The 17,568-nt window shown below is 39.9% G+C and overlaps 1 protein-coding gene across 1 annotated transcript in view; it reads left to right on the top strand.

Moving 5' to 3' along the window:
• Positions 1–17,568, top strand: part of MYO1D (myosin ID) — a 352,967-nt gene that overhangs the window by 138,379 nt on the left and 197,020 nt on the right. The window contains exon 15 of the mRNA XM_047708294.1: positions 11,483–11,649. Coding sequence (XP_047564250.1) covers positions 11,483–11,649 — 167 coding nt within the window. The remainder of the gene's footprint in view (positions 1–11,482; positions 11,650–17,568) is intronic.

The following is a 17,568-nucleotide window of genomic DNA, read 5'->3' on the forward strand; positions in this document are numbered from 1 at the left end:
GTTGTTTGGCTACATCCATAATGTTATCCATTATGTTACATGTTACATCCATCATGCTACATGTTATGGCCGACATCCATAAAGCAAAAAAAAGAAAAGGACCTGAAAAAAAAATTTTTTTTAAAGATTCTGTTTGTTTATTTGACAGAGAGAGAGAGAGAGAGAGAGATCACAAGTAGGCAGAGAGGCAGGTGGAAGCAGGTGGAAGCAGGCTCCCTGCTGAGCAGAGTGTGATGTGGGGCTCGATCCCAGGACCCTGAGATCATGACCTGAGCCAAAGGCAGAGGCCTAACTCACTGAGCCACCCAGGCACCCCTGGAAAAAAATTTTTTTTTAAAGCAAAATGGACAAGTCCACAATCTTTGTGGGAGATTTTTTTTTTTTTTTTAAGATTTTATTTATTTACTTATTTGACAGAGACACAGAGAGAAAGCGCACAAGCAGGCAGAGTGGAAGGCAGAGAGAGAAGCAGGCTCCCTGCCAAGCAAGGAGCCTGATCCGGGACTCCATCCCAGAACCTTGGGATCATGACCTGAGCCCGAGGCAGCAGCTTAACCGACTGAGCCACCCAGGCGCCCCCTTATGGGGGATTTTAAACCAACTGTACCAGAGACTGATACTTGAAGCAGACAAAATCCTTAGTAAGAATGCAAAAGCATTGAAAACCAAATATAAACTTTAATAAATCATAATAACACTGCACCCAGGAAATAGGAAATACATATCCCTTTCAAGTATGTTTAGAACATTTCCAAGAACTGACTACATGCTAGATCTCAAAGGAAGTCTTAACCATTTTAACAAACGTATACATACATACGGTCTCCATCCTCACAGCAAATAAAATAAAAAGCAGCATTCGTTTTTTTTTTCAATATGCTTGGGAACTTGAGAAAGCGATGCTCTCCTAGATAACCCACAGGCTGAAGAGGAAATCACAATGGAAACTATAAAACATCTGGATCTACATGACAAAAGAATTTATTAAAATCTGTAAAATACTGCTGAAGTGGTCCACTTGTTATACCTTTATTAAAAAAAAAAAAGTAAGTAAATGAGTTAGGGGCACCTGGGTGGTTCAGTTGGTTAAGCATCTGCCTTCAACTCAGGTCATGTTCTTAGGGTCCTGGGATCAAGCCCTGCATCGCCTCCCTGCTCGTGGGGAGTCTGCTTCTCGCTCTCCCTCTGCACCTCCCCTGCCTGCACTCTTTCTTGCTAACTCTCTCAAATAAATAAAATCTTAAAAAACAAAAAAGTAAATGAGTTAAGTTCACTTCTTCATTCAAGAAGCCCGAAAAAGAATTCCAAAGAAGAAAATCTAAAGAAAGAAGAAAATAGCATTTAAATAGCAAAAATAAAATAGGTCAAAAAATAGTCAAATAGACAAACCTTTAATGAAACTGATAAGAAGAAAAGGCAGTAATGAATGAAAAAGGGAAATGACTTCATATATATGAGCTTTTAAAAGGCATAGAATATTGTAAACAACTATATGGCAGTGAATTTGAAAAATTAGTTTTCTAGAAAAATATGTTGTCAAAATTAACTCAAGACAACATAGAAAATCTGAATAAATTAGTCATCTTAAAGAGTCTAAATCACTAATCAGGATTCTGCCTTCTCTCAGCTCTGCCAGAAACCCAAGGCCCAGATGGTTTTGCAGATACATTTTATAAATCCTTCAATAAGCCAATAATCCCTATTATATACAAACTGCTTGGGAGTGTAGGAAAAAGAGAGGCCACTACCCAACTCATTTTACGAGATTAATATTACCTTTATAGTAGGTTAATACAAGAAAATAAAATTAGATCACTTTCACCTAGGAACATAGGAAGATCTTAAAAACATATATGAGTAATGCATTTGTTAGGAACATGGTGAAGAAAGTGTCTACTAAAATCGATTGAAAACAACTGAATGTTAGGTAAAACATAAAAATCAATTTTTGAATGCAACCATGAACTAATAAGAAAGTAAGGAATATGTAGGCCAGGGAATGAGTGAAGGCCGAAGTTAGAGGAAAAATAATATGCTGTCTCTATGAGGATTTAGTAAAGTAGGTAACTGTGAGTATAAGTATTCAAGGCTGGGTCCTCCAAGTGAAGCCCAGGCCCTGGCCAAACTAGTGTGTCTAATAAGAGATCCCGTGCTTGCACACGCACACGCACACATCATACACAGGTCTCCGAAGGGCCACATTGTCAGAGGGATACATCTAGAATGAACTAGAAATAATCCTTCATTATCTGAGAGAAAAACTGCCTGTCTTGGTCCTTGGCAGTGAGCCAAGGTGGGGGTAAATATTCCTTGAGAATTTATAATCAAGCCAGTTTTTATGAGGTTTTCAATCCAAATTCATATTACCTGGGTGATCTAAAAAGCTTGCACCAACAATTTAGTTTAAAGTGGTCCAAGCCTGGTATTATCCCCAGGTATCTGATAGAAACAAGAATTAAGAATTCTACACACATAAACCAAGCACCATGCACAAGATTCAGAGTCATGACAACTTAGAGTGGAATTGTTAGAAACAGAATATACGAATGTTTAATATGTTTTAAGAAATGAAAGGCCTAAAAATACGAGAAAGAGCAAGTAACTGGGCAATTGATAGAAATAAAAACTAAAATTAAAAAACAGATAGGTGGGGTACCTGGGTGGCTCAGTGGGTTAAATCCTCTCCCTTCAGCTCAGGTCATGATCCCAGGGTCCTGGGATCGAGTCCCGCATCTTGTCAGGCTCTCTGCTTGGCAGGGAGCCTGCTTCCTCCTCTCTCTTTGCCTGCCTCTCTGCCTACTTGTGATCTCTGTCTGTCAAATAAATAAATAAAATCTTAAAAAAAAAAAAACAGGTTTAGCATCAGTTTAGATAAAGCTGAAGAGAGAATAGAGAAATGAAAGAAAGAATAAAGGAAATTATCCAAGATTCTACTTAGACCAAGAAATTAAACAAAAAGAAATAATATTAAGAGACATAAGGGTAAATGAAAAGGTCTAATGCATATCTAATCAGGTACCCAGGGAAAGGAGAGGATGGGCAGAGCAATATTGGAAAATATATTGCTGAGAATTTCACCAGTAATGAAAGATAACACTTTGTGGAGTCAGAAAGTCTAGTATATCCCAAGCTGGAAAAATAACAAGAAATCTGCATTTAATAACATTGTGAAATCCCAGAACATCAAAGACCAAGCAAATGCATTAAAAGCAGATTTGCTTAAAAGAATAAGAGGCTAAGAAAAAAGACTGTAAGCCAAAATTCTGTCCCAAGAGTATATGTTTTTCAAGAACAGAGACACAGTAGGGGCACCTGGGTGGCTCAGTTGGTTAAGCATCTGACTCTTTTTTTTTTTTTTTAAAGCTTATTTTGCATTCTTATTATCATCGTTAATGGAGAGAACTTTTTTTGTATTTTAACTGGCCATTTATTTTTTCCCCCCTTATTTTGCAAACTGTCTATCCTGTGTAATTAGAATTTACTACCAAAGTCTTATAGGGGCTATTTTTCTTTTTTTTACTCATTTATAAATGTTGATTTAAAGATGTTACTTATCTGGATACCAGTTTGTTCCCTGTTACATGAAGTCTCTCAGTCTGTCGCTTATTTTCAGTAGTGCCGTTTGATTTTTTTTTTAAGATTTTATTTATTTTATTATTTATTTGTCAGAGAGAGAGAGAGAGAGAGCGAGCACAGGCAGACAGAGTGGCAGGCAGAGGCAGAGGGAGAAGCAGGCTCCCCACAGAACAAGGAGCCCGATGTGGGACTCGATCCCAGGACACTGGGATCATGACCTGAGCCGAAGGCAGCGGCTTAGACGAACTGAGCCACCCAGGCGTCCCAGCATCTGACTCTTGATCTCAGTTCAGGTCTTGGTCTCAGGATTGTGAGTTCGACCCCTGCATTGGGCTCTGTGCTGGGTGTGGAGCCTACTTAAGGAAGAAAGAAAAAAAAAAAGAACAAAGATACAATAAAGAATTTTTCTGAAAAGAAAAAAGAATTGAAAGCACCCTAGAGGAATTCTAAAGGATATATGCACCAGGCCAGAGGAAGAGTATATAAAATGAAAGCCTGAAATGTAAAAAACAGGGCAAAGAAAGTGTTAAATGTGGATGCATATATATAAACTGGGAAATAACATTTTATTGGTAAAAATACAGATTAGAATTAAATAGCACAACAATAGCATAAAACTGGAAGGGTGGGTGATTATAATTTGCATATTTAAGATCCTTGGTTGTTCAGGAAAATAAAAATATTGCTTAGCTTATAACCCTGATGATGACACACAATTGCAGATTAAATGTCCTCTAGGAGTCACAAAAAGAATAGAAATGAGGTTGTAACTTCTAAACTAGTTGGGGTGGGTTGGGGGAGGCGAGGCAGAGTCAGAATGAGAAGCAAATAATCCGTTCTAAAAAACATCGAAGGAGGAGACAAAAGACATAGGAAAGCCAAAACAAATTAAGAGGGTAGAAAGAAACCCAAGCATTCTAGCGTTACATTGAATGTAAAAGATGGATGAGAATTGTCAAATCAAACCAAAGAATCCAGAAGAGTTGAAAGTTTAAGTTCAAAAAGATGTATCAGACAAATTCCAACAATCTTGGATCACCTCAATCCAAGTTCAGGACCTGGAGTGGCTTAGCGATGGGCCAGATTGTTTTCCATTGCCTTTTGATTCCCAGGGTTAGCTCCTCAGGATTGCAGACCACATAGACCCTTCTCTATGGCCTTGAGTTCCAGCCTACAGTCCCCTGGCCCCATAAGGCTCTCTGTTCAGATGAAAGCAGCCCTGAAGGCTGGCCTCACCCCCTTTGGATTTTAGTCTTATTCTTATCTCAGTTATTTTATTAGTTCTTCGATGCATTTAAGATTCTCCCCCACCCCATGTCTGTCTAGTGCTTTCCCTAGTGACGTTATCGGGAAGGTTGATGGCGTGGCTTAGTCCTGTACCACCAGGAGTAGAAGTCTTGACTCCTCTCCTGCTTTCAGAGTCTACACAGTGTGTTAATGCATGCCTTGTCTCTCCCCCTAGATTCTCCATCTTTTAAATACAGGGAGTGAGTTCTACTAATTTTATATACCCCTTTGTATCTAATAAAACACCCCCTAAGCGGATGGTCGGTGAATTATTAAATGAACTTGAATCTGTCCTGTGATTCTATTTGGCAGTGTTCAAAGCAAGTTAAATGGGTGAATGTCTAAATACAGTGTCTTTTGGCTACTACATATGCCAGTTGATATACTTTCACAAATAATGTTTTCCATAAAATATAGAGAGAAACAGGTTAAAACGTGCAAGAGAATGAGATCAGTATTAACTTTTGCAGTTTGACCTTTATAAAACACTTGAATTTGTCAAATTTAGGATTTCTTAGGCTGAGTCAGTCTAGATATTTATAAATGAGAGAGGAGGTGGCATTTATAAATTGAGGCAGAATGCTGATTAAATATAGAGAAAGTATTTCCACTGGATTCCTTAACTAAAGATTTTATACTACTAAACAGGATGGAAGGGCACTTCCCCAGCCCTTAGTTGGTTGTGAGTATCTAATCCAGTGTTCACACTTCATGGGCAAATCAGTTAATATTGGTAAAATTCCACTAAGCTGGTTTCTGTTGAGTGAAGTTACTTACACTAGTCAAATGATACCTTATCAAAGATTGCTTTGCCCACATAATTATATGAGTTACTGAGTTCTAAATATCTCTAAATTTACACTATAATTTTCTTTTTGATCCAAAGATCATTTAGAATTATATTTCTTAATTTCCAAATTTAGATTTTTTTAATTATCTTTTTGCTCTTGATTTCTAGCTTAATCTCATTTGTTTAGGGGATATATTCTATGTGATTTCAGTCCTTAGAAATTTGTTGTTTTCCTTATCTATATGCTTTGTTTATGTATATAAAAATAATTTTCTTTATACTCTATACACTTCTATCAGGTTAAGTCTGCTACTTATATCATTACCCGATTTTTCTGCATTCTTACTAATGTCTTTGTTTTGTCAAATGTGACAAAATCTGATTCTGAATTTGTCTACTTTTCCTTGTTGTACCTTCTGTTTTTGGCTCTAGATAGTCTAAGAATTTATTTAGGCTTATTCAAGTTAGAACTATTATTTCTTCCTAGTGTTTGAGTTATCTCTCATTATGATATGCCTTGCTATTTCTGTAGTGCTTTTTGCCTTAAAGCCAGCTTTGCATGAATAAAATAGTTACACCACCTTCTTTGCGGCCAGGGTTTGCATGATATATCTTTTTCTACCCTTGGACTTTCAACCTTTCCATATCCTTATGTTTCAAGTATGTGCCTTGTAAGCAGTGTATAGTAAGATCTGTTTTTTTATGCAAGCTGACAATCTTTGTCTTTTGAATACATCGTTTAGTTCATTATTCTACATTACTTTTAATGTAGTTTCTATATGTTGCATTTAAATCGACTGTCTCATTAGTGCTTTCTGTTTGATGCTTGTGTATTTCTTTTTCTTTCCTTTGTAACCTTCTTTTCAATTGGTCATTGTGGGCAAAAGGCAAACAAAATTCTGTTTCTTCTGCTTGACAATTAAACCTCCGTTAAATTTCTACCTCTGTTCCTGGAATTAATGCAGTAAGATGCCTATCAACAATATTACTACACAGCACTGCTTATGATAAAAGTTACTCCTGTTTGTAAGTTATATCTCTGCTGGGAGAATAAGAAATATCTGATGAGGATGACATACTTGGGCTTCCCTGAGTACAGGGACTCATGTAGTAAGCATGTCCCTTTCGAGGACCCTGGATGCTATGTCTTCAGACCTATTTTAAGGGATATTGGATACTATGGGGCATGAGGCTTTTAAACCAAGGGCACTTTCCATACCCTCTCAATGTGGATCTGTCTCCCTCCTTTGGGACTTGAGCTACTCAGACCATCTCGCCGAATCTGCTATGCCTCTTAACTTTGCCTTCATTTCCACATTTTTGTCTCTCTCTGTCTTGTTCTGGGAAATTTCTTCCCAGGAATACCTTCGAAGACGGATCCATTGACTTCTCGATTTCCATCACAATGTTTTTCAGTCCTAGGTTAGGCATTTGATTCAGTTCATTTTTACAGTTTCTGGTTCTATAAAAAATTCTCAATATTGCCTTTTGTCGTCTTGAGCACAGTAACCAGTTATTTTATTACCTCTGTCTGATAACTCCAATTATCTGGATCCCTGCAGGTCTGTTTATTTGGTATGTTTTTGCTGTTTCTAATCCTCATTATCTTGGTTCCTTATGTGTCTGGTTAATTTTTATTTGCTCCCAAATTATATTGGCAAAATTATTTCTAGAAATAACTGGAGACCCAAGTTTATGTCATCTTTCTCTGGTAAAGATTTACCTCAGACCCTTTTAGGCAGCTAAGAGCACTAGTATTTCAAATCAGCTATTCCAGTTTCAAGTCCCCATGAGGGCCTGCCTGCTTCTGACTCACACTCATTGCTAGTGGTGACCTTTTTGGATCCCAACCCAAAGTGAGAGGGGTTTGTTTACCCATGACCTCCTTTTCAGGCCCTACTCTCTGATCTCTTTCCTGCTAACCCTATGAGGCTATCAAAACTACTCAGACCCCCCATCCGCTTCCTCCGGAGTTGGCAGATTCTCCTGGGGAAAAGGAGGCCTCAAACCTGGAAACCTCCGTTGCATCCTCCTCCTCCTAGATTTTGGTCCCATCATTTAATTCTCCACTGTCTTTAAGCAGGTGGTTTTTTGTGTATTTTAATTGCCTGTCCTAGCTGTCCCCAGCATGAGTGCTTGTTTAAATTACCTAGTCCATCATTACTAAAGTGGAAGTCCTAATACTTTCTTTTCATAAATTAGGTTATTAGGTCCAGAGAGACTTTAACAGAGTTAGCTAAGAGCAGAGACAACAAATGCTCAAGTATCCTGATTCTGTGTGATGCTAATTCTGTTACACCACTTTCAAGTGTACAGATAGATCTAGTAGCATTTTGGCATTTGCTGTGCTCAGTGACACTTCTCGCAGCTTATTCATCAAGCAGTAAAGGTCTCGTATTCCAGGAAACTCGCAGAAAATCCTCAAGTAAATAGTACGTCCTCCCTGCCTTCCCCATCCCATTAAGTTTGTTTTAAATTTATTTAAACGTTTTTTAAAAAGTGAGCCACAATCTCCCCATATAAATCTTCCATCTGAAAACCATTAGATTCATGAGCATGTGGTCACCCATCACTATTTTCTAAAGTAAGATTCTGCTTGTACTTTATAATAATAGCAAATCTCTGCTTAATACCTAAGCCAGGGATTAGTGTTTCAGAAGAGGGAAGAAGTATCAGTAGTCTACTAATACATAACAAGTCACCCTAAAATGTAGTGCCTAGAACAACAGCAATTTATTGTGTGTCTCATGATTTGGTGGGTTGACCGGCCAGTTCTACTGGTCTCACTGGGGCACACCAGACAGACAGGTGTAGTCAGCCGAGACTGGATGGTCTAAATGCCATGACTGGCTGAATGACTGGAGAACTTGGCCTCTTTCCTCTTTTAGTTTTTAGTCCTGGGTTTCTTCACGTGATGGAAGAAGTGTTCTAAAAGTTCACAGCACCTCAAGGCTGAGTCTCCATGAGTAACCCAATATCACTTCCACCATATTCTTTTGGTTAAGACAAGTCACAGGGCCAGCCCTGATCCCAGGATCCCAGCCCTGATCACCTCTTGCTGGGAGGTGCAGCAAAATATCATGGTCCTGTCTTTAAAGCTGCCCCACTGTGATGAAAAAAGGCAGGTGTGGTAGGCAGAATAATGGCCTCTGCATTTCAACACCAGTTCTCAGACACTGATGGACAGAGTGTCCTACAGTTCTAATACTAACTTCCTAGAACAGCCAGATGAAGAGATGCACACAATGACAAGATCAGGCAGGTCTGGACATCTGGAGACCAAGAGCTTCTCTCTCCAAGGAGATGGGTTACATCACCAACCCCCCACCCCGTACACTGATATGTTCATCAACCAGAAAGCTCTTTCAAGCTGAGGTATCGGAGTTGTTTTTTTGTTGTTTTTTATTTTAAATAAGGGTTTTAATTACATAAGTATGATTGGTTAAATCATTAGCCCATGATTGGACTCAACCTCCAGCCTTCCCTCTGTGGAGTTCAGGCTGCTGAAAGTCCCATCTCTAATCCTGTGAAGGGTTTTTGTAATGTTCACCACCCATCCTAAATTTATGTGGGAACTGGGCAGGAGTTACCACATTAGCATAACCAAGACAGTCTTACCACTGAAGAAATTCCAAAGGTTTTAGAAGTTCTATGCTAGGGGCCTGTGACAAAGCCAGATGGAGAGAGAGAGATTTTATTATTTTATTATTATTATTATTATTATTATTATTATTCCACAGCCTCCTAAAGTTGTCCATGCCCTAATCCCCAGAACTTGTAACCATGTTATGTTGCATGGCAAGATAGAATGAAGTTAAGTTTACTTGATTTCTGAATTTAAAGAGATTATCCTGCATTGTCCAGGTAGGGCCTTTGTAAATTTAAGAGTCCTTCAAAGGAAAAGAGGAATGCAGAAGAGTCAGAACCAGGGAGACAGTATCATTTGAAAGACTTAACAGGCCATTACTGGCTTTCAAGATGGAAGGAGACCACAGGCCAAGAAATGTGGGCAGCCTCTAGGAGCTGGAAAAGATAAGAAAGTGGGTTCTCCCTAAGAGTCTCTAGACGATCAGAGCCCTGCTGACACCTGGATTTTTAGCCCAGTGCGACCCATCTCAGACTGCGGACCTCCAGAGTTCTGTGGTTTAAGCCAACATAAATTTGTGGTGTTATAGAAGACACCTCTGTGCTTCAGAGCCCAAGTATAACACGAAGACCGAGTTTGGGATAACGAGGAGTGAGAGCTTTCTTGCTTCACAGGGCAAAGGTGGCTGCACAAGCCATGGCCTTCAAAAACCGCAAGCCCTTAGGGAGGAGGGGCCTGGAGTGGTTTATAGGGAAATAGAGGATCCAGCTGGTTTTGACCAGAACTGTGTAGGCGCTACCAGCCTCCTTTGTCACATCTTTTTTTTTTTTTTTTAAAGATTTTATTTATTTATTTGACAGAGAGAGATCACAAGCAGGCAGAGAGACAGGAGGAAGCAGGCTCCCCGCTGAGCAGAGAGCCCAATGCAGGACTCGATCCCAGGACTCCGAGATCATGACCTGAGCTGAAGGCAGCGGCTTAACCCACTGAGCCACCCAGGCGCCCCCTTTGTCACGTCTTTAGGGTGGTACCGATTCCTGAAACAAAAGGCTAAGAGGAGTGGAGGGGAGCTTTATGGAAGAGAGGAGAAAGAGTACTGCAAAACTGAGCTTTGCTGAAGCATTAGTGCGGCCATTTTGATTTTTGTTCAACTTTGTGCTCTTAAGCAGTTTCTGTGGTAATCCACTGTGGCAGCAATAGGAAACAAACACAGCAGGGTCTAGAAAAAGGGGAAAAGTGGTATTTTTTTCCATCACGGAAAGCAGCATGATAAATCTGTCCTTGGAGCTTCCTGTGTAGATGTTGAAAACTCACTCTGTTCAGAATGCAGGTAACTTCACATTCTTCAAATCTCTCTTACTTCTTAAATTATTTACTACTTCTTTTTACCACCAGCCCTCATTAGAGCTCAAAATTGCCTCATTATCTACAGAGGACCCTGTCTCTTAATTAAAGGGCATCTGTGGGTCTGATAGGTAATAGATCAGAGAAGGGACAGTAACTTTTTACTCTGGTAAGTAGGATACATTTGACCTCCTTGATTTGTCTAGTGAGAATGTGTTACCTTCATCAAACCAGGATCCATCTTACACAGGCACAGTTTTATATTTAAAAGGAATTATGATCTAATACATGGTATAAAACTTAATTGGCCCCGAGGAAGGGATTTCTTGGTAAGCTCTTGCTTAGAGTCAGTGACACCTACAGGATGTTTTGTGACTTCTCTACTTGTAAATTTTAATCTCTTTTTCAAAAGCACAAAATAATGTGATGATGATGGTGATGGTGATGGCTGTGGTGGCCATGATGGCGGCTGACACTTACGGAGCACTTATTGTGTGCCAGAGCTGTGCTTACATTTTATGTTCTTCATTGCAGGTCATCTTTTATCATGGCTCCTGCCTCTTTCTACTAAATTACTCTTTCCATTCCTTTTTAACCATCTTTCCATAAATACACATAAACTCAATGTTTATACATCTCAATTATTTGCTCCTTTGTTTTATCCCCTTTCTGCAGTTCCTGTGAATTCTAAAATCTAATAAAACAAAATTTTAGCTAGATGCACAAGAACTCCCAATCTTGAAGGGAAAGGAAGAATAACTACTTTATCCACAAGTATATGTCTGAGAAATTAGAGGCACTGAGCTTATTTGACACAATTAACACTAATTACATGTTAGAGTCCTTAGTTTGGGATTTTTCTCCAGTAAAACTTACCATTTGCTGATTTATTTCTTTAGGAGCCATATTATGTACGTTGCATCAAACCCAATGACAAGAAATCCCCACAGATATTTGATGATGAGCGCTGCAGGCACCAAGTAGAGTATCTTGGACTACTGGAGAACGTGAGGGTGCGGCGAGCGGGGTTTGCCTTCCGGCAAACGTACGAGAAGTTTCTTCACAGGTGAGAACAGACTAAAGAACCCTAACAGACATGGACAAATCTGGGGTCCTCCCCATGTAGGACAGTGCGTCAGCCCATACTAAATAGTCCCAATATCTGTCGAATGAGTAAGAGTCGAGGGAACGCCAACTATGAAAAACTCACTCAGTGGAAGAATCTCCCTGAGTTTATGATTTATGGACCATGAGAAAAGATTTATTCTGTGGGGGGAAAATGTGGGTGTTGTAGTTTGGTAAAGAGAACCTAGTTTCAGAGTCATATCTGGGTTGGAATCCTGAGTATGCCACTCATTTTCTGTGTGAACTTGGGCTAGAACTTTAACATCCTTGACTCTGTTTCTCCATCTGTAAATGAGTTTAATAACACTACCTCATAAGGCTATTGTTGGGAGGATTAAATTAACCTAAGAAGAATAGCTAGGTGCCTGGTACTTAACAGATGTTCAGTTAGTGCTGCTTATCCTTACCAATATTAGTAATTATCATAATGACAAAATATTAAGCAGTTAGTCATGGAGACCATGCAGTTGGTCTACTTGGTTTAAATCCTGGCTTTGCCATTTCTTGGCTTTTTGACCATGGGCAAATTACATTATCTTTCCATGCCTCTGTTTCCTCATGTGTTAAAAAGGGGGTTAATAATAGTAACTATTTTTTAGGGTTGCTGGAGAATTAAATGAGATTAGTTGTGTATATGTATGTATGTGTGTGTATCTATGTATATGTATGTATGTATGTATCTATATGTATGTATACATATGTATGTATCTATGTATGTATGTATGTATCTATATATATCTATATATATATGTAGATAAAGCAGTTACAGTGGAACCTAGCATATAGAAATCATTCAACATATGTAAGCTCTCATTGCTGCTGTTATTTATTGTTGGTAATGATAATGATAGTTGACAACTGGGACTCAAAGTCCCTTTAAGTTCCATCTGTTCATTAATCTAAAAATATTTATTGAACATTTCCTGGGTTCTAGACTACAGATTCCACAGAGTATGAATAAATAGATAAAATATTAGATGCTCAGAAGAGTGTCTAAGGAGATCATGGTGGCAGGAGGAGCTAGCCACACGACCATCAGCGGGAACAGCAGTGGGGCAGAGGAACAGTGGGCAGAGGCTCTGTTGTGGTAGTGAGCCTGGTGTGTTAGGTAGCGAGCATAGCCGTGTGATTGGAGGCTGCTCAGTGACAGGGCAGGGGTGTGAGATGAGATCAGAGAGGTGGACAGGGGCCAGATCATGTTGAGTTTTATAATCCAGACTAAACAGTTTAGATTCGGGCTAAATCTGGCAGGAACCCGTTGGTGGATTTTAAGCAGGGAGCAACGTCATCTTATGGCTATCTGAGAAGATGCTGTGGCTGCTGTGTGAGTAGGAAGCAAGGAGACATTTAGGGATGTTACTGCGGGAGCCTGGGAGAGGGGGCTTCGAACAAGAGAAAATTGTAGATGCGAGGGTAGCAGACGGATTTGGGATACGTTTCAGGGGAAGGTTGAGCAGGCTCGCTCATGGGTTGACTCGATAAGAGAGGAACAGAGAGAGGAGGGAAGGATCACAACTCGACTTTGGCATGGGTAAGCGTAGATCATCTGCCGAGAAAAGATTGGGTAAGAGAGGCTGGAGGAAGAGGTCATGGAACAGGAATAAGGATGGAGTCAAGATTTGTCTCTTGACTTCTAGGTTTGAAATGGCTACTAAAAATCTAGATAGAAATGTTAAGTGAGCTATTTAATACACATATCGGGAGTTCCAGAAAGTAGTGCAGGTTGGAGCTAGAGATGGTGAAGTCATTAGTCTAGAGATGACATAGAGAGTCTTAGAACTTTCTATAGAGAAGACAAGGACACCCATTCAAGCACTTAGGTTTGTGTTCTGACATGAAGGAACCACCAAGAGAAGAAAAGGAGGCACCAATGAGACAGGAGATATCAGAAGAAGGTTATGTCACAGAAGCCAAGAGAAGATGGCATTTCGAGAAGAAAATGTAGTTACCATATCCCACATTGCTGTGCAGTCCAGTAGTCAAGTAAGACACAGGTAGAAGCTCCAGCATTTGATCTGGCAACATAGAGGCCAAGGGAGAAAAGTCTGGACAGAGCCCGATTTGAACAAGCTGGGAAGTGAAGTGAGAAGTTGGCTGCCTGTAAACAACTCAAGAATTTGTGCTGTGAACGAGGGCAGGGAAGAATGAGAGCGGGAGTGGGATGTGAGGTCAGGAGACACTAGGAAACATACAGAGGGAGAACCCAGAAACACGGGATTGAGGGAGGTCCTTGTCATCATCATAATATCCTTGAGAAGGCAAGGCTCAGAATCCCACACACAGGTGGAAGGTTTGTCAGCGTCAGGTAGTAGCTGGGACACCCCCCATAGCAACGGGACAAGAGGCAGAGAATATGAATATAGCACAGAAAGGCTCAGAGGTCAGCAGATGGCAAAGATGATGTTCCAATCTGATTGCTTCTGTTTTCTTAACCAAGCATGAGGCAAGGCCAAAACGGGGGAGTGGAGATAGGGAGAGGTGGTGTGGAGGTTTGAGAGGAAGTGGCAATACTCATTTTTGGAAAGTGGGAAAGCACAGATTTGTATGGTAGGATTGCCCGTCAGGAAGATCCAAGTGTCCTTGTGAGATCTGAGCTTAGCAATGGACAGTGAGACCATCAGCATTATTAGTTTTCTCTGCCAGTGTTCAGCTACTTTTGCACAGCAGTGAAAGGGATTGCACTAAATGGAGACTCTCAGAATGAATAAAGTGCAGTAGCCTGGAAAATTTGAACTTCATTTTACACTAATCAAAAGGTTATGCTCAGGGGCGCCTGGGTGGCTCAGTGGGTTAAAACCTCTGCCTTCGGCTCAGGTCATTATGTCAAGGTCCTGGGATCGAGCCCCGCATCAGGCTCTCTGCTCGGCGGGGAGCCTGCTTCCCTCTCTCTCTCTCTGCCTGCCTCTCTGCCTACTTGTGATCTCTCTCTCTGTCAAACAAATAAAATTTTAAAAAAAAAAAAAGGTTATGCTCAAAACTGGCCATTTTCCTTATTGAAATCACACTGTTCTTTAGATTTGGTTTTTCATTTGCTTACTGAGGCTGTAGAGTTGGAATGTTTTCATAAGTAGAGATGTTTTTCTTCTGAATCTCGTTTTCAAACAGTGTCAAATTATGTTAGAAGGATTGCTAGTCCATTGTTATTACACTTAGAATTCTAGCAACTGCTCAGTCACAGAATTTTTTTTTTTTTGTTATCACCCATAAAAAAAAAATCAGACATTAAATATTGGAATGAGCTGTGTGGGACTGGGTAACTATACAATGCTGCTGAACAGAAAATATTTTATCATGAGACAGGGAAAGCCGTGGCAAGTAGCTGGGGTAAGAGAATAGTAAGCAAGCCTGACTTGGAGGAGACAAGGAATTTTGCAAGTGCATCCATATCTTTTACATTCAATTCAGGAGGTTTTGGTGTGTTTGTTTCTTGGCATGGGAGACATGCTGTAAGGATTGGAATTTGTTTTCTAGTACATGCATAAAAATACAATAGAGGAGATTCAAAGGAACCTGTGAATTTCAAATATGGAGGTCTTAGTGACATAAGTGTAAATCCATTCCTACTCCAAAAACATCCCCAAATAATGTAAATTATGTTTCTTTAAAACCAAGAAAATGCACAGCCACACTCTGGAATCAAGAAGGGGCTTGAGTCTCAATGAACTTGGAAATGCGACTCCCTCCCAAATATGATGTGAAGCAGATGTGAAGACTAAGGTGTAAGCCAAAGTTGCAGTTTTAAGGAAGGACTGCCTTTGCCGCTCAGGAAACCATCCTGAATGTACTGTCTCTGTGGAGTTGGCCATGGCTGCAGCACCAGGAGATGGCCACAATGGCCAGAACAAGGGACATGTCAGTGGTTGCAAGGGGGACCGTAGCATGATTGCCGACACCCTTGAAGCAAAAGTCACCACGTACAAAGCCAACCAAGGCCAAGATATACCCAGAAGGGCTCTATGGAAATAGACAAGATAGTGGTGAAACATATAAGAAGTACCAGACCTTGAAGAAGAGACAGTAAGCCCAACAGATGCCAAACCTTACCCCCGAGGAACCAAAGCAAGGAGTAAAGGGCATTGGAATAAGCCTATTTAATATTTTCAGAGAGATAAAGGAAAGAATTATGGTCCTAGACTAGGAATATGAAGTCAGAAAGAATAATTAGAGATTTGGAAAATGAAAATCAGATTAAACACACCTGAAGAAAGCACTGTCCATAAGTAGGAGAATGAATCAGCAACGGGTCACAGAATCACACAGTGGCTGCTAACCATCATTAAAGGGGGTGACTGGCTGATACAGCAACATGAACAAATAGCACATTGTGTCGACAAAGGATAGTCACCAAAGAATTCATACTGTATGCTGCCACTTATAGCAAGTTCAAGAACAGATAGAAGTCAGAATCATGGTCAGTTCTTGAGTGGGGGAACTGGTGGGAAGGGGGAAGGAGGCACTCTCTAGGATTATGGGGATGTTCTGCCTCTTGATGGGCCATTAGTTTCAAAACTTGTTAAACTGTATACCTAAATGTGTGCTTTTGACTGTGTGTCAATTTAACCACAATTAAAAAGAATTAAACCAAACCTCTTTTTAAAAAGCACATTGGTAAACTGGAAGATCAAGTTGAAGTGTTCTTGCGGTGTCATCACAAAGACAGAGATGGGAGAAACTAGAGCTCAGGCGGTATATAAGGTCGATCCCCAGAGTGCCAATAGCCGCTCATGGGAGCACCCGAAGGGAAGGAGAGAGAGAAGAGGGGAGAAGCACTGTTGGAACAAGTAGTGGCCAGGAATTTTCCACAACTGAAAAAAGACAGAAATCTTCAGATCGAAAGAATACACTGAGTGGAAATCATGTGAATTTTTTAAAAAATAAAACTAAGGTATATTATGTTCAGTTTTAGAATGTTAGAGATAAAGGGAAGTACTTAAAGCTCCCGAGAAAAGACAGAGTACTACCAGGGAACAAGAACCATACAGATATCAGACTTCTCATTAGCAACATTAGATGCAACTAGACGAAGCAGCAGTATCTTTAGAATGAGAGGGGATGAACTTTATACTTGGACTTTTTTTTCACGTCAGGACACCTGGGTGGCTTAGTCAGTTGAGCAGCCATCTCTTGATTTTGGCTCAGGTCATGCTCTTGGGGTCCTAGGATGGAGCCCTGCATCAGGCTTCATACTTCGTGGGGAGTTTGCTTGAGGATTCTTTCTTTCTCCCCGTCCATCTCTCTCTTGCTCTCTGCCCCCCCACCCCGCAATCTTTCTCTCTCTCAAATAAAAAAATCTTAAAAAAGGGAATTTTATTCCATGCCAAATTATCATTCCAGAATGTCAGTACAATAAAAATATTTTCTGACATATATGGGCTCAAAAAATTTACCATTCAGAGATGCTCTGAAAAATCTTCTAGACCAAAGGGAAAAATAACTGTGGAGGAGAAAAACAGAATGCAAAAAGTAAAATTGAACAAATAAAGCAATGAAACTTTTTGTTAAATGTAAGCACGTATCCATTGTAAGTGGGAAAAAGTCTTTGTTAAAAATCTGGAACAAAAATGAAAATTGGAGTGAGAAGTACAGAGAAGTAAAGACCTGTTTATGGGAAGGATATAGATGATAATTAACTAGACAGGAAAAAACAAGCATATATTTTCATATAAATGTACACTTTTTATATATTAAAATTTTTATTTTTTATATATATTAAAAATTTTAAGACAATGTTATTAGTGTTGGCTAATGCTTGTGAATTGCTCACTGTATATCCCAGGCACGTTTTGAGGGCCCTACCTATAGTAGGTAGTAAGTTACTGGAGGGGACAGCCAGATAAGGAGAAGATGGTACCTCCTATTT

The sequence above is a fragment of the Lutra lutra genome, chromosome 16, assembly GCF_902655055.1.
Source record: "Lutra lutra chromosome 16, mLutLut1.2, whole genome shotgun sequence".
Classification (NCBI taxonomy): domain Eukaryota; kingdom Metazoa; phylum Chordata; class Mammalia; order Carnivora; family Mustelidae; genus Lutra; species Lutra lutra.